Here is a 21,042-nt window from a genome sequence, read left to right on the forward strand (position 1 = left end):
TTGGTTTTTTCAGTCAATTGGTGTCTGTTCAAAATAAATGAAAAAGTTAGTCTTATATATGTATGAGTTTTTGTTGCCTTTTCCCCGTTGTACTGAACCGTGCTGAACACCGAGGTACGTACCGAACGGTGACTTGTGTGTACTGTTCACTCCTACGGTCTACTGTGGCAAACCGACTTCAACAAAGGCTGCAACCGACAGAGGCTTTTTTATGTTTTATATTGTGTTGTCCATTATTAGTGAAATGAATACACCCTTTTTATTTCTGCTCAGACTATTCAATGCTCAATTCAAAACGGGGCCGACTTCCTGTGACGCTTCCTGTTTCAGTCTTGGTCTGACTTGGATTGGTTGCTGCTGCTGTCTGGTAACGATTGCTGACTTTAACTCCGACGGTGCCACGCATGCTAGAGCTCTTTTGTTGTTGGGCTGCTTGAGAGAGCACAGCTGAGGTCGATCTCATGGCTTCGCCTCAGATGCTCATCAATACAGTATTGTTGAGAATAGGCTTATTATCATAACACCGGTAGTTCACAATTTATGTTTGTACATTGTTTTTCTCATTAATAGTGAGGCTGCCACTGTTTGCACTTTCTCAAGGCCAATCTGTGGGGTTGTTGTTTGGGCACTGGTCACTTTGTAAGATCTCAGAGAGGACGGCATTCAGATTGCTGCTGACACATCCACTTTAAGGGAACAAGCTCTGCTCTTGCACAAGAGTTCAATACGTGAGAATAAAGCCTTTTTTTTTTTTGCCATTCTTGCACTAAAAACAAAAAGATGACGCAGGGATGCTTTGACAGAAACAAGTCAAACACATATGCTCATGCGTATCTTAATAGGTACCAGTTCATTGTTTCCAGGCAGTGTTTTATGACATTTTATTTAATATTTTACTGAATCTAGATCCGTGAATATTCATGGTCCCCAGAAGATTAATATTTTTAAAGCTTTCCTTTAGTTCATGATAGAGGTTTAATCTCAGTCAGAACAGACTGCTCCGATGAGATCTGATTCAGGGGTGGTGTAAACCTTTGATAATCTGTTCAATAGGAATCTGCTTGTGTCTCTCTGGTTTGAATAACTCGTATTCGTATTCGTATTCATGTGGGCAGCAACGCTTAAAACAAGGTTCCATCTTGGCCATCTTCTTCTACTGAATGAATTCAATATTGTCAATAAAGTTAGGAAATAAATTCTTCTTTTATTATATGTCCTTCAGATTCAACTCTTTGCCGTGGGCAGAACCACTTTGCACATGCCAGAAAGATTTCATTTGGTTTAAAGAAATATTGTCCATATAAATGTAGCCAAGGTGTACTGGACGTTTAGCAGGATGTCCTGCTGTCGGTCTCATGAAGAAAAAGGTCAAACATGAATTTGCCTCCTGCCGATACTAGAACAGATGTTAGCTTTTTAGAACTATGTAGTGAAATTGTTTTGTTTCACGCTGGGCCTGTCTTGTACTGTTACACGTCAAACCAAACCTAGTACATTTGTGTGGGAAACTCTGCGGGAGAGTCTTAAAACTTGCTGTGTGTGGGGTGATGTGGAGTTTACAGGATGTTCTTGCTCTGTATATCGGTGGTGGTCACAAAACACACTCTGCAACACAGAAAACTGCGTGACAAGGGCTTAAAATCACTCAAAAACAAAAAAGTGGAAGCAAGAAAGAGGCTGGTGTTCAGAGTGTGAGGAAGTTATTGTGTGTGTCTTAAATTTGCCTCCCCCCTCTCTCCCCTTCTTTCTCTCCCCCTCCCTGTCCTTCCTTTCCAGGAGTTTACGAGGATTTCAGCAGCAGAGTAGCCGGTATGAACGGCAACGGCCCCAGTAAGCTTGTGGACCCTCTGGAGGACCCGCTGCCTGGAGTGGGCACCTACGAGGACTTCAACACCATCGACTGGGTCCGAGAGAAGAGCAAGGACCGGGACAGGCACAGAGAGGTACAGAAGAAAGAAAGCATTAAGGTTTAGGGCTAGACTGGAAAATTCAAGCGTCGTTATTGACTTCCTCTCTTTCTCTTACGAAGATCACCAAAAAGAGCAGACAGTCGACTGTGGCTCTGCTGCACAGCGTCAGCGATGCCTTCTCCGGATGGCTGCTCATGCTGCTGGTGGGACTCATGTCAGGTACCGCACGCACTCATCATCCTCATATACTCACACATACTGCTAGTACCTGTGTAAATATTTGTTTCTAGCACACGGTAAAATAAGCACCAAACTACTCTGACCTGTTTTATAATTGGGTGACACCAGATATCTAAAAGCACAGCAAATAGAACTCAGACTATTTATGACAAATAGGACAACATGTTCTTGGTTTTTGTCCGCATATCAGAATACAGCTCTCTACTGGTGTGACGTTCATTTCTGGTTTGCATCTGTCAGCAACCGTCTCCTAAGAGCAAGTAATGCTTATGTGATAATGAGAACGCAACACTCTGTAAGTTTTTACCTGTTCAGAGCTTCCTATCTGTCTGCATCAGCTGCAAGGTAATTCCCATGTGACAGACAGCAGGTGTGGAGCCACAAAATAGCACTAACATAGCACTGAAATAGGCAGGGTGACATATTTCTTATTATAAATTCTTATTCTTTTTTTATTGATATTTTAAAAGGCAGTACAAGAAAACATTAAGGTTCAAGCACAGTATACATACAGTATGTTCACATGTATAGCTTGTGCTTTACATTTATAGACTAATGACAAAAGCAAAAATACACAGGTCATAAAATAATACATTAACCCATTTAGGCCTAAAACGCCTGCTAAAAAAGGCCTTTTTATGCCTAAATACTCTTCTGTAAACCTCCTCTCAAAACCTGAGGTTTTTCAGAACAATATGTCAAAATATGTCAACGCTTACTAAAACCTTAATTTCTCAGGCTCTGTAGCAGATAAAAACATGAGATAAAAAGCATTTGAGAGCTTACTTCTTTGGCTTTCAACTTGACTGACTTGCTAGGGCATAATCTTCAAATGCATTTTTTTTTTTAATTTTGAAAATCAGTAAAGATCTAGGCTATTTTTATTTCATACTTTTGAGGTACCAAAGTGACAAGTGAACATCACTGAAACAAAGATATAGAAAAAAACCCACAACAAAACAGAGTCACTTCTTCTTTACCTAATAATTTCATGTTAAATTTGTTTGTTGTATTATTAAAATCCGAATCAATTACTTCGTCAATATCACTTCCTTCACTTGAGTCAGCCGTGACGGATCGCTAGCACGGTGTTTAAAATTTTCGACCAAAACATACTCCACGTGTAGGCTTATTTCGACCAATCACAAAGCGTTTTATTAGTCACATGAGTTTAAAAAAAATCCCTATGCATCTCTGTCACTCACCCCAAAAATATTTCAGCCAATCACAGTGCATATAATTGGCCATGTGCCTCAAAAAAGACGACAACGCTCAAAATGACACAGACGCGTTTGCCGGCCTTAATGGCAACTACGCATAGATGCGTGATCCGGTCTGAATGGGTTAACAGTACAATTGAATAAAACGGGTCCCAGGGTTTTAACATAAGATGGTAGTTGTTTTTTCTCTCTTCTATCTCCATTATCACATTTATCCAATTATATATATCTCAGTGCATAATTTAGTTTGGATCACATTCTGTATCTCTTTCCAGTAAATTTCCAGTTTTCTTTGGCATTCCCAGAAAATATGGCTCTTATTTTCCCCTTTACAAAATCAATTCCGCCAACACTGAGGGCTGCTGTTATTGTTACGTGTCTTCGTATGAGGGTTGACATGTTTCTAAAGAAAATTAATATTCACACATGCAAGCATGGCAGGTAAAGTTGTGTCTGTTCCCCTTGGCAAGTTGAAAAGTGACCTCCCCTTCAACCACCGAGGCAGAGCAAATGTTTTTCGTCTCCATCCTGAGCTCGTCTTTCTCTCCTCCAGGCACTCTAGCCGGCGGCATCGACATCGCGGCCCACTGGATGACGGACATGAAGGAAGGCGTGTGTCTGATCGGCTTCTGGTTCAACCACGAGCACTGCTGCTGGACGTCCAACGAGACGACATTCCAGGAGCGGGACCGCTGTCCGCAGTGGCAGAGCTGGGCTGAGCTCATTACGGGAACATCAGAGGTGAGAGAACATTACTGATTTTCGCTTGAATTCAAAGTGAGAATGGTTTCCTGTTCACTTTGATCTATAAAATGTGTATATAATTGAAATGGCTAGGACCTCAAATCCAAACTTCTCAGCTGAAAGTGTGTGAATAGAAACTTTTATGTCTCATCATTTGCTGCAGTCTTCTTCAGAAGTGTTGAAATGACGCTTTGGTTCCATCTAGTGGTTGGAAGCTGTCACAACGTACAGTCACACCACCACTTTCCCAGCACTGAAACTATCTGTGAATGTGTTTGTGTCCTCTGCAGGGTGCGTTTGCCTACATAGTGAACTACCTGATGTACATAGTGTGGGCGTTGTTCTTCTCTTTGTTGGCCGTCTCACTAGTGAGGGCCTTCGCTCCGTACGCATGTGGATCAGGAATACCAGAGGTGAGACTGCACTCTAAATAATAATAAGCAACATCAGCATGTTTTTGAGTAATAATTAACTAACCTTTAGATCGTATATAATATTTTTTTATTTTTTTACGTTCTTCACCCTTTTCCTTTAATTCTGAATTCATGATGTGGGTTGCTTTAATGCACGTTTGTTCATGGAGAGGATTCTATTTTTTAAGCGCCGTTAGCATGATGGCTGGTTTCTTTAGCATTATATGTTTTACAAGCATCACGTAGCTCAGTCTTGTCACATTCCTTCCCTTCCTTTCCTTTCCTTAAGTTCTTCCTTCCAGCATCCATTCACGTTGATCTTTTCCTTCCTTTCAGTGTTTACTCTCTGCTTTCTCTCTCTTCCATTCACTCCTTGTTTCTGAGTAAGTGGCAATCTGAAGATTTGCTTACACTCTAGAAATACAAGCTGAAAACCCAACTGAGCACAAACATATCCGTTTCAGAATAAAACACCAAGAGATATCGGTTTCCTTCATACACAAACATTATCCCTCTCGCTGCTGTTGTTAGAACAGTCTAAATCTCTCAAAACGTCCATTCCATCAATGTTTACTCTCACCTTCTCAGTATACGCACGGACATGCACATATAAACCCTCACTAACGGAAGAAGAAAATGATCTTCATCCTCTCTACAAGAGAAACAAACAGACTCACTCAGTCTTCTCTCCATCTCCCTCAGATTAAAACCATCCTGAGTGGGTTCATTATTCGTGGATACCTGGGGAAGTGGACCCTGATCATCAAGACCATCACCCTGGTCTTAGCCGTCTCCTCTGGGCTCAGTCTAGGGAAGGAGGGCCCCCTGGTCCACGTAGCGTGCTGCTGCGCTAACATACTCTGTCATCTCTTCACCAAGTATCGGAAGAATGAGGCCAAGCGCCGAGAGGTAGGCACTGAGGCAGTAGGGGGTTTGGCATCCTATCTGAGGAACAATCGCTTATTATCATTCAACCAACAGATCAACTTGTAGTCTGCCTCAGGTGTGTCTGTTGGTTGTTTTAAGTTGTTCTCACAGTTTTGGCGACAAAAGGAGGATCTACACAATATTAGGCAGATAGTCATAATGTTACGGCTGATCAGTGTACATTCTGTTTTTAACATGTTAATCTACTGCATCAAAGAATAATTATTCATCAATATGGACATGGCAGCACACCCAATTGTTGAATAACAATTTATTTTGCACTTTTTTTCAACCACATTATTATTCCATAACTTAATGTTTTTAATGTTTAACTAAATGCTTTGTGTCTTGTCCTGCTGCAGGTGTTATCTGCAGCAGCAGCTGTGGGCGTGTCGGTGGCGTTCGGTGCTCCCATAGGAGGAGTCCTGTTCAGTCTGGAGGAGGTGGGTCATATTATTTATTTACAATGGTTTTCCTAGTTTCACTAGTCACTGGTCTGATAATAAAACAATATTGTAAGTGGCCGTTATTTTACCGCTACACGATAACAAAGCAAATTTGAATTTAATTGCCTTCTTGTCCGTGTTTAATTTTTCTGGAACACGTGACTGGGTGATAATAGAGCTGGAGCAGGGAATTTGGAGTTAATGAAGAGTGAAAGAAGGGTTTGTTTTAATAGTTAGGAAAGTCAATTTGTCAGTAAACCTTAAGCAAACACCCTGGTCAGATTTTGGATGGATACTGGTATGCTTTCTGGAGCCACTTTGACCAACTTGGAGGACAGTTTCCAACCAAAGTAAAATGAGTAGGTGTTTGATTTTTAGATTCATTGCTACAGTTGTACTAAACTGATAATCTAGATTTGAGTTTTTCTTGGAGGGTAAAGGCAAAGTTTTGTCCTGCCAATACAAAATGTTAAAAGAGATTTTACTGTAAAGGGGAAAACCAACTCCTCATCCAAGGTTGGAGTGAGAGGGAGAATTCAGGTAACAGTTTAAAGGTCATCTTATTCATGTAGAAGGACAAATTGAAGCTCTGCCTTTTACTTCTTCATGTAGCTCTTGGATTTGAATTTTCTGTCTTCGATGTCCACCTTGTTGCTACACAAGATGATGGGAATGTTGAACATGTTCTTGCGGTAGCCGTCTTCCTGGCCTTGAAACTTCTGCTCAATGGCGATGTCCCAAACATTATGCACGAGACTCTGCTGGAGTGAGCCTCTTCACAAAAGCTGTTATACCAGCGCCTCCATATAATTCCTACACTAGCTTGAACTTGGCCGCTGGTACATACTGGCCCATAGAGATTCCTCTCTGCAAAGAAGGGAAAGAGCACTCCAGTGCATCTGTATTTCATTATAGAAACATTAATCCGAGTCTTTATTTGGCTAATTTAATCATAACTCTGGCACTCTTTCCGCCCTTTTTCATAAAATTAAGTATTAAATAATTGACATTTGTATCATTTGCCATCAGTTTAAAGCTCTCTGTCCATCTTTCTCCTCTAGGTCAGCTATTACTTCCCCCTGAAGACCCTCTGGCGTTCGTTCTTTGCTGCTCTGGTGGCGGCCTTCACTCTGCGCTCCATCAATCCATTCGGAAACAGCCGCCTTGTGCTTTTCTATGTGGAGTTTCATGCCCCGTGGCACCTCGTGGAGCTGGCCCCTTTCATCCTTCTGGGGATATTCGGAGGCCTCTGGGGGGCGCTGTTCATCAAGGCCAACATTGCCTGGTGCAGGATACGTGAGTAGTGAATGTCTGACAGCTGAACACACGGGCACACAGCACACACAGTTCCTTGGTCTGTTAAACGGTTTCTCTCTGTATCCGCCAGGTAAAACCACCCGTCTCGGACACTACCCCGTCATCGAGGTGCTGGCGGTCGCCGCTTTGACCGCCCTGCTCGCTTTCCCCAACAGTTACACCAGGATGAGCGGATCCGAGCTCATCTCTGAGCTGTTCAACGACTGCTCCCTGCTCGACTCTTCTCAGCTCTGCGGCTACAAACAGGTCAGCTGATGAATATTTGCTCCGTGTGTGGTAAAGGAGTGAGCGATCCAACAACTTACTGTGGTTTGCTATTATTACACATCGTAATATTGCTTCCTTTTTATTCTCTTTCTCTTTATTTCCATCATCTTTCTGTTTTTTCCTCCAGCCTACCAACATGTCAGACACGGGTGTCAGTAACAGCCTGGCAGACCGACCAGCAGGAGAGGGCCTCTACACAGCTCTGTGGCAGCTGGCCCTGGCCTTAGTCTTTAAGATGTTGATCACTGTGATCACCTTTGGCATGAAGGTTCGTAAAAAGTCCACTAACCTCACTAATTCTGAAATCCTAACCGATTCATGGCTGATGTTGGTTCCTTATTAAAGCAGCCTTCTCCACTCTCTCTATACGGGGGTGTACCGCAGCGTGTCAAAGTCCAATGAGGGCAGCTGTCTCCAATATGTCTGGAACCACATTTGAGTCAGTGTCCTGCCTTCATTTACTCATTGCAGTTTACATGAACTAAATGAATGTTTAAACCCTTTTCCCCCTTGGATTTACACACTCAATAGTGAGTCATGGAAATGTGACTCACTGTCATGAGCGTCATTGGAGGATCAAGCTATTGGGGAAAAAACCTGGATTCATAGGTTAACTACAAAAGATGATTCACTAGAAAAAGCAATAGTTGTGGGTAGAAATTGATTTTAAGTTAATTACTAGTCAGAATCCTGTCGGGTTAAGATGATGAGAAGAATAATGAGACTGTGTTATTCTTCAAAGATGATTACATTTTGATTAGTAAGAGTTGAAAGCAGCCAGGTGAGGTGGTTTGGGCGTCTGGGAGGAGACCCCAAGATAGATCCAGAGCTCGCTGGGGGGGATAACATCCAGTATTTCAACAGATTTGGGAATATCAAGGGAAATGAACGCCTGGACTACCAAGCGTGGCCTGTGACCTCCATGGCCCGACCTTGCATAAAAATCAAGAATCAATCAGGAGATGCTAAAAACAAACCTGGGAGATTCTCTGAGATTCATGTTTCTATAAAAACAACATTAACCCTGAAAGACCAACTGTGGAAGCTGTGCACAAAATATGTTCCAGTACACCCAGTGCTTGCCTACAGCTTACTCAATTTGAGGTTTTATAGTCCACTTTCTCTCAAAATCCCATTTGGCAAATATTTACCCTAACATACCAGATCAGTGTGACGGCTGCCTGGCCCCAACTTGTAATTTGAGTCATATGTTCTTCTTTTCCCCACATTATTATGGAGCCATATTTTTGGTAGAAATTAGTGCATCGCAATCAGATGTACTGGCCTTTATTTCCTTCATGGCAACTCGCTCTATCCTACTTTTACGGAGATCTTCATTTCATTGTCGCTTAGATGATTATGTTTTTTTTAAGTTAGAAGAGAGAAGATTTTCAGTTGAAAGCAGCTCTCTGAAGTTAGCTAACCTTTTTGGGGGGGGAAATGTGAGACATGGTTTACACTCTGTTGGCTCTTTTTAAGGCTACTTTGTCTGTTTTTTATTAAAATAACAGAGATTTATGTTTAGATATATTGTATATATACAGTATACGTTTAACTATGTAATTAAAAAACAACATTAACCCCAAGCATAGCAATGAAAAATCGGACGCCTTTCAGTCAACTGGTGAAAAAGCAACTGTGTACAAGTCATTGTCAATAAAAGCCAGAGATAGGAATCTACAAACTGACGCCAGACACAAATCAAAAGTTGAGCTGGCTTCAACTTCAACAGTGAAAGCTTGAGCAAATCACCGTTTCTTGAACTTCAGTAATCTGCGAGGAAACTAGCGTTTTACAGTGCCGTATAAAGGAACTGATTAGCATTATAGTCTAATACTTCATTTCCTCTCCCTCGTCTGTCTGTCCAGGTTCCCTCTGGTCTCTTCATCCCCAGCATGGCGGTCGGCGCCATAGCCGGACGACTGCTGGGTGTTGGCATGGAGCAGCTGGCCTACTACAACCACGACTGGCTCATCTTCAAGGGGTGGTGTTCACCAGGCGCCGACTGCATCACTCCAGGGCTTTACGCCATGGTCGGAGCTGCCGCTTGTTTAGGTGAGGCCGGGTTTAAAGTGAGTGTTGTCGTGTGGGAGCAATGAGCGCAGGTTTTCAGAGGCAGCCTGGAGTAGATGAAAGGAAACAGACAGTCGATGGGGATGATTTGCGCATTGCTTCGTGCGCTGGTATTCAAAGCACGTACGGCGAGGAACACGACAGAGCGATTGAGATTTCAAGTTAAGTCTGACTTGGAAATATTCAGAGAGCAGCTGGATGTGGGTGGAGAGAAGAACGTCTGGACGACTCGACTCGGTTTGCTTCCCAGATTCGATTAAGACATGTAAAAAGAAGACTTTATTTTTATTTCACTATCTTACAGTATATATATATGTGTATATGCATATATAATGTCTGTAATTAAGTGGCTCTAGTCTTTTTAAATAGATTAAATAAATCCCAGTTTTCAGACACAAATTTCTAGAAAGCTCCAGTGTCCTGGAAAAAAACAAAAACAGTTCTTTAGTTGTAGGTCAGCAGTCTGAGCAGGTGGTGTCCGTGACATTGGTCACTGATTGTAATTATTATTGTATCATAATTTAGTGTTTAAGACAGTTTTTAAGAAGTTTAAACAGAGAAATTAATTTATAATGCAGCGATTTCCTGCCTCATCTGCTTTATTAAATAAACCAAGGCTTTGTGTAAATAAGCGATCCTGGTCCTGGATTGTATTAATTCACCACAACAGCTCTTACACATTAATTGTTGGTCCTGCTGTGGCTGAACTGAGTAATACAGCACTTTTTACTATATGAACTATTACTTGTTATGTGCAGTCGTTTCCAAAACTGTAAATGGATGATGTGTTCACTTGCACCTCCCCTCTCCGTTGTCAGCACAGCACAGAGAACAGATAGCTGGTGAACTCTGTCACACTCGGGAAACGTTTCATGTGAAAACAGATGGTGTTTAATTCGTACCATGAGGAGAGGGTTTAAACGCATGCTTAGGGTAACGGGTCACATTCATCTGTTAAATAGACCTGGCAAGGTTGAAGTAAGGTTATATATATATTTTTTCTATGTATTTTTACTACATGAAACCTGCGTGGGTACATTCTGTTCTTTATGTTCGCCCTCTTAAACGGCGTGTAACACAGAGTTGCTTATGGCCGTGTGTCGGGTTCATCTGATCTCAGTCTGTTTTCTACAGAATAAGTAGGCTCTCTGTTTGTGGTTTCCTCTAACGTTCTTTCAAAAGGCTGTCAGAGCGCTGCAGCGTTTACTCTGAGCTTAAAGAACTCTTTAAGGTTATTTGTTTTTATGGATGCTTGCTCATCTCTAGATTATTATTTGTAATGCCCTGAAGTTTTTGTGTTTCATGAGGCAGCTAAATGCCTTTTAATTATAGGCTGTGAAAGATGAGAATTAAATCTGAAACGGAGCCTGTTCAGACATGTATTCAAACTTGTGTTTCTCCAATATTTAGCTTTAAGTACACCTGAGATCAAAACCTCCTGTCATTAAAGCGTGATAGAAGACGCTGATGCTTTATCTACTCTTTTCTTCAGGTGTTATAAAACGTCTTCTAATGTTTTTCCATCCACATTCTGTCCATGATACATTGTTTTCCACTGCTGCTCAGTAATCTCTTGCCTTTCATTCTCCTGCTAATGCAGTATTACCCTCTTCCATCTCCGCTTCTCTTTAACATAAGATCTATCTAATTCTTTTGAAGTCTTCCACCTCTGTGTTTGATTTATTTTCTATCCCTGTCTGAATTATATGCCTGAGCAAATATTGTAATAATTCCTGACTCCATCCAGCCAAAGCTCTCCCTTCTTATTTGCCTTAGTCTCAGTTGCAAGTATCCAGAGAAGTCCTGATTGTTTAAGCCGTATTTGTCCTTTAATTCCTGAAAGTTGAATATTATATTCTTTTTTTTTTTTCTTATCTACATGAACATTTCTGGGGGAAACTAATCGTCTTTATTTTGGAAATCATGAGCAACTGACAAAACAGTTTTTATCCCTTCAAAATGGATCTAAAACACCAAGAGCTTACTTCAACCACTTGTTTAGACGCAGAAGAGTGCTGTTGTACAAAGTTTAAAATGTACCCCCAACCCAAGAGGATGATTATAATTTCATTCAGAGTGGAACGGCTGATCTTAACAGCAACATTTCCATACAAAGATAAACACATGTCAAAGTATATTTACGTGCCACCAATTTCTTTGTTCTGTATATATGGAGTTCAAATGAGAAGACCCATCTGCTCCATGCTGATCTAACCTCGTCTCATCTGGTGTCTCTCTCCAGGGGGAGTGACCCGCATGACGGTGTCGCTGGTGGTCATCATGTTCGAGCTGACTGGAGGTCTGGAGTACATCGTTCCCCTGATGGCTGCGACCATGACCAGCAAATGGGTGGCAGATGCTTTTGGAAGAGAAGGAATTTATGAGGTGACGTGTCGAAAACTTTCCCTTCACTTGGACTCTTTGTTTTACAATAGGGCAGATTTTTATTTGTACTCTTTAAATGGTTTTACGTCTTTGTTTGGCAGCATTCTGGTCACTTACTCTCTGCTGCTAAAGACTAAAACATACGCACTGGTGTTCTGCAGGCTCACATCAGGCTGAATGGTTACCCGTTCCTGGAGCCAAAAGAAGAGTTCCAGCACAGCAGCCTGGCCGTGGACGTGATGAGGCCGAGGAGGTCGGACCCCGCTCTGGCTGTGCTCACGCAGGATGGCATGACTGTAGGGGAGGTGGAGGTACGGACGCATGCATACACGTGACAGCCTGCAGTAGATTGATACGGAGTAGAAACTAAAATGCAAAACACATTTCATTCCATTAGATGTTTTATTGACCACATTAAAATGCAGATGTTAGATGTTAGATTTCCAAAACTAAGAAAATAAGCTAAATATGGCCTTCAGTCTTTGAAAATGTTGCACAATAATACTTGTCGTTTTATTCATTATCTCTAGAGTTTGGTGGAGAGCACTCTCTACAGCGGCTTCCCTGTGGTCGTCTCTCAGGAGTCCCAGAGGCTTGTGGGATTTGTACTCAGGAGAGACCTTCTCATATCAATAGGTTGGAATTGTCTCCATGTGCATGTAAACATATATGAAAAACAAGAATTCCACCTGTTAATGTCTATTTCCTCCCAAAAAGTTACATAACATTCTCTCTAAAGAGGCTTCAACAAGTGTTTTATAATGCGTCAGCTGTTGTTTGAAGTGTCAATCATAAACAGAATTAACACACGCATTGGCTGCTCTCTTCAGCTTTTACAGAGCCATAAAGAGAGTTATTAAAGCCGTTGGTTTGTAACTTTATTATTGCTTAGGTCCATTTGTGGTGTCGATTTCCCCCAGAAGAAAGAAATGTAGATATGAACTAAATATCCAAATAACCAACTGTTGCTTAGAAGTTCACTCAAAAGATGACACTAAAGTTGTCCTTACAGCTTGTTTTCACTTCCCCCTAGTGGCCAGAAATATAAAAGCATAACAACTTTTAACCTTTCCTTACTCTGCGTCTCCATTTTACCATGCTGTTTCTCTTCCTGTCCTTTCAGACAACGCCCGGAAGCGTCAGGAAGGCATCGTCAGTGCCTCGCTGGTGGTGTTCACTGAGCATCCTCCGTCCCAGGCAGCCGACGCACCGCCTCCCCTCCGCCTGAGAGGCATCCTGGACCTGAGCCCCTTCACGGTCACAGACCACACACCCATGGACATCACTGTGGATATTTTCAGGAAACTCGGGCTACGACAGTGTCTGGTTACACATAACGGGTGAGAGCGAACTCATAGAGTAGGACTTACAGTATGATGACACTGATACATTTTGACCATATACTAAATCTGAATTTACTACTAAAGTGTCTTATTGTAAGGCAGAGGCAGAATGTGGAGTTCCTCAGGCCGTTACACTTGCCAAAACATTAGGTACACTGGTAAAAAAACAGTGCATTAAAATATAACTACATGAGTGTTATGAGTGTTTTAACGTTCAGTTTATGTTGAAATGGCGCCAGAAAGGTGGTTTCTGTTATTTAGCCTAGGCCGCTGACTAAAATGGAGTGGTTAAAATAATATGAACATGTGTTGCTACAACACAGTTCATTAGTTTTGCAAACCACAGCCTCCAAAATGAAAACACAGTTGAATCTACATCATCAAATACTTTAAATCACAACTTTTATGAAGCAAAGATTTAGTGACGGATTAGAATACATTCGTCACCACTAGTGTACCTAATCAACTGGCAAGTGAGTGTATGATTCATTTTTTGACCCGTTTGTGATCCTCAAAGGTCTCTCTAGAACATAAATCTAATCTAGATTCTGACCACTGACAGGTGAAGTAAATAACATCGACCATCTTGTGGCAGTTCATTGTTCTGCTGGGAAATTTTTTGGACCTGACATTCATGTGGATGTTACTTAGACATGTAGCACCCACCTAGACCAGATCAGGCACCCCCACCCCATAGCAATGACACTCCTTGATGGCAGCAGCCATCCCCAGCAGGATGCAGCCTGACACAGACACACACACAAAAACGGTTTAGGAACAACTAAAAAAAAAACATGAAGAACAGCACAAGGTGTTGACCTGGCCTCCAAATTCACTAGATCCCAAACTGATCAAGTATCTGTGGGATGATCCACAGAGGCCCCTCCTCTCAAAGGCCCCCACTAACAACATCCTGTTGCCAGACACCACAGGACACCCTCAGAAGGCCCATGTCCATTCTCTGATGAGTCACAACTGTTTTGGAGGCACAAGGGAGACCTACACAATATTAGGAAGGTGGTCGTAATGATATGCCTGATAGGTGTATTGATTAATTCGTTCTCTGTTTGAAAATCATGACCAAACTCAACCATACCACCTCCAGCTCTACCGAGGTCGTCTTAATCAATCATATCACACACAGTACAGCTGTCTGTCAGGCTTTATGTCTGTCTCCGTGATGACAAATTACAGCGCTGCTCTGCGGCATTACTTTCAGACAGACCAGACAAAGGATACTCCCGCTGAGAATAAACTTGAACAGCGTTTCTGTCGTATTTTTTTCCCCTTCGTTTCCCCACCGTCTCTCCGACACACGCACAGCCTTGGGTTGTTTAGATGGATGGAGGTCCACCGTGTGCAAACACAGCTTTCGGGCAATTTTCGAAGTGGAGTTATGTGTATGAGTTTACAGACGTAGCGTATGTTACCAAGACCTTTCAAACACAATCATGCAGCTTGTGTTTTCACGGTGTCGTCACTTTCTCCTCTTGGCAGTTTTTCAGCAGCAATGCTTCCATCTGGGAGATGTAGATGTTGAGTTTTCAGTTTTGGTCTGACACGTTTCTAAGTTGTTGGAGGGAATGGAGGATGAACAAAAGAAAAGTAAAAAAAAAACAAATGAAGGGAGAAGAGAGGGGGTGGGGGGTTTACCAATCCCAAAGGTATTGAAATTCAGTGAAAACAAAAACCACTTTATGTGGCGTAAAGTGGCAGGGTACCAACTAATCTGAGCTTTGAGGAAACAACTGATCCAGCTGATTAACATGTGATGAGTTTCCCCACACGTTTCCCAAAAGGACAACACCGTCCTCGACTTTGGTTCCTACCACCATATTCACTGTTCAGTCAGCAGACTTGGACCGTTGGGTGAACCCAGATGGAACGGTGGCAGTGTTGGTGGTGCTCTCTGTCCATGTGAGCCGGGATAAGGCTGCAGCATAGAGTGCTGACTCAGCCCCGCTAATGCAGACATAAATCCACTGCATTTACTCTTAAATTCTGGGGCTGGAGATCTCCATCCAGCAGGCCGGGGGGTGGAGGCATCCATCATAGGCTTTATTTCTTGTCAGCTTCCTCCTTTCTGCTTCAAAAAGGCCTTGACTGACAGAACTAAAACATTTTTTTTGAGCAACTTTAAAATACATTTCTGGATGGATGCAAGTTTCTCATTCAGATTTTTATTTTGTACTGTTGCATCTCTAGTAACTTGAGTTGCATGAGGCAGATTTGAGGATAAGAAGTGTCAAAATCTATGCCAAAGAGGCTGACAATGTAGGATAGTCTAACAGCCTAATCAAGCTGAAGCCTACATTTCCCATAATGCAACCTGCCAACATCTTTTGTTTTACCCTCTGTGTCTGGAAGATATCTGTTTCTTTTGGGCTCCAGCTGCTGGAATCTCCACTTTGCTTTTTGTTCAAAGTTGTTCCTCATTGTCAGTTCAAACGCCCTTAATGCGTAGCTTTCAAACTGTTGCCTCCTGCTGTGAGTTGGACCCGTTGTGTAAATTTTCCCAGTGTTTGTGTAGGTGAAGTGGGAACGTTGGATCGGCAGTAATTCAAACCAAGTCTGAGAGCTGAATAAATAGAAATCAGCGGCTGTCAACCAAAAAACAAAAAAAAACAAAACAAAACCTCACAAGTTCCTTGAAGTTTGTTTCTCGTGGCATTTAACTGTGGCTCCCCACCAGAACATCTTCCTGTAAATCACCCGTTTAAGGTTCACCCGCTGCCTTGCCCGTGGGTACTTTCTGACGGCACACGCAGCTGTTGACAGACTGTTGACAGGCTAAACGACTCCGGCAGGACTCGCACATATTTGCTTCAGATGGGCTGCTCATTGGCCAACAATACAAGTCTGAGGTTGTGTCAGAGCGGATCCATGTGTGACATTTTTTTTCGGGGACGGTGCAAAACGGAAGGGGGGATCAAATGGAAAGTCGGACCAAGATGATGTTAAATTGCCCGTTGTGCGTTTTGTTCTGTTTGTCCTTCTTGAAGTGAGCAGACCACTCATTGTCTAGGAATGAGGGTGGCACGACACACACACAGAGCAGACCTTGAAGAGCCGTGTGAAGAGCAGCCTGTGATCTCTGCGGTCGTCTTACGAGATGGATACTGTTAATCACTGTGTTTTATTTATCACTCTCAATTGCAACAGTGGTATTTTCCCAGGCTATCTTTAGTTCAAGGCTGCCTCGTTGGCAGCGCTCGCATCAAGTTGACATGTTGTCATTTGTTCTTGGAGCTCAGACACTTTGTTTTTCACCTTTTTTTACTTTTCATTTCTGTGCAAACACTCTTGGTTTAACGGGTTTACTCACTCGACCACAAAAACACCCTCTCGGCTACAAACTTTCAATTGTTTCGTGTTCTCCAGTGGTGACTTGTTTGATCCCGTTCAGACCTGTCAAAATGAGCGTCAGTCAGTGTTTGCTCTGAATGTGAACAAAGAGCGTCTGGGGTTTTTTTTGTACCAATGATGATGGTTGGTCTGAAGGTAAACCACATGATAACAACCGCTCACAGTTTGGTCCATACATATATTGGATCATTTTAACAGAATTGCCTATAAATATGGGTTTAAAGTGCTGCCTTTCAACTTTAATTTGACTTTATTCTCACCCACATTAGAGGAAAGGTGTAGGAATTGCAACTACTTTCAAAGCTAGTCACCCATTTTGAGGTTTTGATTGACTGAAAAGCTGTTTCATGGACAGATGTGTTTTTTCCCTTCACTGTTTCCTGATCAGTTAGGCAGGTGAAGGATTGGAGTTGAAAACTGTTGATATAAACCGTTCAAAAGAGTGTTTTCTGAGCAAATTAAATGTTCCAGGATTGTTGCGAAATAAATCTCTGCACGTCACACATCTTTAACACAACCTCTTGAGGAGCTAGATTTGATTTTCCTTCACCTTGTTCTTGTTCCTAAAGGATCTGGTGTCCTCCGGTCTGTTTACTTTTTATTTGCATGCTACTCTGATCTCCTGCTGCGAGAAAGTTCTCCTCCAGGACCGGTTATAAAACCCAACTGAACCACAGCGTCGAGATAGGAGGCCAGAGCTGGGCCCGAGTGTTTCTGCTTTCTGTCACTTCTCGGACTTTCCATGACGAGGCAAACGAGGTATGATGTGAAGCAATCTGCTGTTCCCTGACTTTTTTTTTTTTTTCCTCTTTTCTCTCTGTTGTTAGGAGGCTTCTGGGAATCATCACTAAAAAGGACATACTGAAACACATGGCGCAGATCGCCAACAGAGACCCGGACTCCATCCTCTTCAACTGAACTCCTTCCTCCTTCCGTTCATCCTCGCCTCGAGGTTTCCTCTGTAGAACAGAGGATACGAAGACACCAGCTTGTACACTTAAACGAAATGCACCTTTACCTCGTCAACTTTAGAGAAAGCCAAGTAAGTTTGGGCTTCGTTTGCACAGTGGACTAGAGAACAATGGATTTTTTATTTCTTTGTAACTCGGAGGCGTTCTTGGCTTTCTGAAAGAGAGTGCACCACTTGGGAAAATGACCCATCCTTACTGACACTGCTGGCCCCATTGTCAACCCAGAAGAATGTAAGACATAAGTCAATGGAATACTTAGCGGCGGCTTTTCTTTTTTTTTGTTGTGTGTGGCATTTTCTGTCCATGTTCCCTTCTCCATTTTCAAAGAAACCTGCGATTCAACGTCCTCATTCAAATGTGCCATCTTGATTCTCTGCTACACCTGAGAGCAAAGGTAGGTGGGAACAGATACTGCTCTGGTGTAGATCCTGACAAGAGGAAACAAGGTGAAGGTGGAGGAGGAGGAAAATAAAGACATCAGGGAAGATAAAGAGATGTTGAGGGAGCTCCGTGCCTGCCCTCCAGCCATCACTGCGAGCCCAGACAGAGCACTCAGAGCTGATGGATGCTCAGACACCTCTCCCCCCCTCACCTCCTCTTCCCTCCCTCCTCCTGTGAGGGTTCCCGTAGCTGCGGGGGTGAAGGATACGAGAGTGTGAGAAGAGGCTCTAATGCACCGTACACACACTCCATACAGACTTTTCATGACAGCCTGGGAACTGGCCAGAAATGTCTTTGTGTTGGGATACGGCTCCAACCTGGGAACTATGCAGTGTTGTCCTGCCGTACTTATATTCTCACTATGGCAAATATATTCTCATACAAAACAAATCATAAATACATGTAGGTATTGCTGCAAAAAAAACAAAAACAAAAAAAAACCATGTCATGCCTTACGGCTGCTGTGGAAGGGCTAAAATATACGAGAAGAGAATCATGACACATGAATTAATTTATGTAAATGTTAAATTGTTTGTCCCACTAAATTATTTCACTGACTTAAAAGCTTGGTGTCTGTTTTTTTGTTTCTTTTGGCTCCATTTACATTTGATGAATTTTGTGAAGCTCAGTTAAACAAATCTCTCGCCTTTTGATTAATTGATTGGTCGTTTTGGAGTTCGTTCAAACAAACTGGCACTTGAATGAGAATGGTAAAGTGAAAAATAATTTGTAAGTATTGAGAATTTGCCTCTTGTCTCTGTCATAGATGGTGGTAAATTGAATTTGTCAACTGTTAAAGGTCGTTTTGTGCTATTTTCTGAAACTTTGCTTCCAGATAATTTAGGAAACACCTGGCAAATTAATGAAAATAATGAAGTTTCAGCTCTGATATGAATAGATTGACCTATAAATGAGTAGATATGGGAGATTTGGTGTCTAGCCCATGCCAAACGGGTTTTCCCCCCGACAGAGAAAATGTTATCTCAGGCGTTATATGGCCGTCCAGTTCCCTGCCGATCCTCTGTCGTGAGCAGAATAATATTATTCTATTCTATTTTTAGCACCTTAGTGCTTCGGCGGGTCACTTTGTCTGGACTTCATGTGCCGCCCTTAACGTGGGACTCATAAAGTTTGGCTTCGTCTCTGAACGCTTTATTTATCCACTGAATTGATTTTCCTTTTCTTTTTTTCCCCAGCTCCATCACAGCTGGGAGCCGCTCTGTGCGGCCAGTAAAAACATACAGGCGGTGGTGAAATTATTGATTTAGAGGCGCTTTGACCCCTCAGAGAAGCACGGGCAGTTAGGACGTAAAAGGTGATGTGTCCCTGGAACTAGCACCTGGTAGAAATACTGTGCTTCTTGTTGGGTGATCAGTTGTTGGTGGTACTGCAACTCAGCAGCTCCTCTTATAATCACTCTACATGTTTATGTAGTAAGTGGCTGCTGTTATTTCCACAGTGGGGGCAAGTTTAAAGTTTGAAAGCACCAGTTTTCATCGTATGATCATAGCTGTTCATCATCTTCTGGTTGATTTTCATATTATTTTGATCAAATCCAGGTGGAAGGTCTTTCTGATCACGATGCAGTACTTTAGTTAAAACTCTAGATGAAGCCTCACTAATACAGTTTGACTGCATATAATCAAATGTAGCATTATCAGAGCCCCGACTCACATGTGTTCTGTCCGGGTCTTGTTTTTGTGCAGCTTATGCCAGCATTTTGTCACGTCTTTATCAATACGTCTGCTTCCAGATGCGCTGCACAACAAACCCATCGCACAAATTAGTCGCAGACCTCCTTGTGATTTACTATTTGGAGTTCCCGCCAGAGAAATAATAACACTTCCAAAGACGCGCTTGTTCGTTTCAGGTAATTGGCTCCATGGTTGCTGATGATGAAATCCAGTTAGCTCCAAACCAGAGCAAACAGTGGACACGTAGAGGTAAGCACTCAACAGAAACAGTCATCTGGTGAAGGTGGGATCATTCGAGAACTTGGTGTGATTGTAATTCGTGGTCTGGACCCACTTAAGACAGTAAATATTTCTCCAAACAGAAAACAACACATTGACTAGATGAGCTGAATCATAGCGGCATGGCTGGGTTAGCTTTTAGCCGAGTGTAACCGTGTGCATAATGAATCCTGTGACATAGGTCCTCTAGTAGACATCTGTTTTGAGGAACCATGGTCCCAGTGGGTCAGGCGCGCCCCTTAGCCACAATCTCAGTCACAAAATTTAAACTAATGATGTTGATCCCAGTGTAAGGTTTTGATTTTGGTCCAGTATTTGTCTATATCGTTCTTTTCTTTAAAACACCAATTTGAATATTTCAATATCTTTGTGTTATTCAAAGAAAAACAATGACATTTAAAGCTGTGGTGCAGGACTTACATTCAAATCAATGTTCATTACATTGACTTCATTCAAATTCATTAAGCTTATCAGTGCTAGGTAATTCTGAGTGTTCTAGAGTGTAATTTTAAATCTAGTGTCTTTGGAGACGTTCCTGTGCTGGCACACAGATATGATTTCATTGTGCACCAACCACCGATGATGGTTTGCTAGAGCTAAAGTGAAGACCAACCATAGCAATGTAGAAGGAGTAGTGTACAAGCACTAAGTATGGCAGAAAAACAAGAGTTACAAAAGTAACTTGGGTTCTATGAATTCACCATTTCTGAAACAACACAGAAATTAGGGCTTAAAATAACAGTTTTCCCCATTCAAACTGACCAATTGATCCGATGTCAATACATAAAATGCTTGGAGAGTTTTTTTTTTTTTATACACATACACCATTTCCTGAAATCTCACTGCGGTCTTGCGACACATGTAATACGTGTACAACTATAAGTAAAATACTATGGAATACCACACATCTCTGGGACCAATGACAACATTAGTTTTAGTTTTAAGTAAAATTGTTTTGAAACTGACAATTGATAATTTAATCGATTGAGGAAATCATCAGTGACAC

The 21,042-nt window shown here is 42.1% G+C and overlaps 1 protein-coding gene across 3 annotated transcripts in view; it reads left to right on the forward strand.

Moving 5' to 3' along the window:
- clcn5b (chloride channel, voltage-sensitive 5b) overlaps nucleotides 1-17,693 on the forward strand; it is a 28,923-nt gene extending 11,230 nt beyond the window's left edge. For all 3 annotated transcript variants that reach the window (XM_084560157.1, XM_084560156.1, XM_084560158.1), the window contains exons 3-17: nucleotides 1,777-1,943; nucleotides 2,030-2,129; nucleotides 3,924-4,111; nucleotides 4,405-4,527; nucleotides 5,230-5,436; nucleotides 5,817-5,897; nucleotides 6,962-7,196; nucleotides 7,288-7,463; nucleotides 7,612-7,752; nucleotides 9,353-9,539; nucleotides 11,800-11,942; nucleotides 12,104-12,253; nucleotides 12,473-12,578; nucleotides 13,066-13,282; nucleotides 17,479-17,693. In XM_084560157.1, coding sequence (XP_084416283.1) covers nucleotides 1,777-1,943; nucleotides 2,030-2,129; nucleotides 3,924-4,111; nucleotides 4,405-4,527; nucleotides 5,230-5,436; nucleotides 5,817-5,897; nucleotides 6,962-7,196; nucleotides 7,288-7,463; nucleotides 7,612-7,752; nucleotides 9,353-9,539; nucleotides 11,800-11,942; nucleotides 12,104-12,253; nucleotides 12,473-12,578; nucleotides 13,066-13,282; nucleotides 17,479-17,569 — 2,312 coding nt within the window. In that variant the 3' untranslated portion in view covers nucleotides 17,570-17,693. The remainder of the gene's footprint in view (nucleotides 1-1,776; nucleotides 1,944-2,029; nucleotides 2,130-3,923; nucleotides 4,112-4,404; nucleotides 4,528-5,229; nucleotides 5,437-5,816; nucleotides 5,898-6,961; nucleotides 7,197-7,287; nucleotides 7,464-7,611; nucleotides 7,753-9,352; nucleotides 9,540-11,799; nucleotides 11,943-12,103; nucleotides 12,254-12,472; nucleotides 12,579-13,065; nucleotides 13,283-17,478) is intronic.
- Nucleotides 17,694-21,042: the final 3,349 nt, after the last annotated feature.

Source organism: Chelon labrosus (genome assembly GCF_963514085.1).
Source record: "Chelon labrosus genome assembly, chromosome: 1".
Taxonomy (NCBI): Eukaryota; Metazoa; Chordata; class Actinopteri; order Mugiliformes; family Mugilidae; genus Chelon; species Chelon labrosus.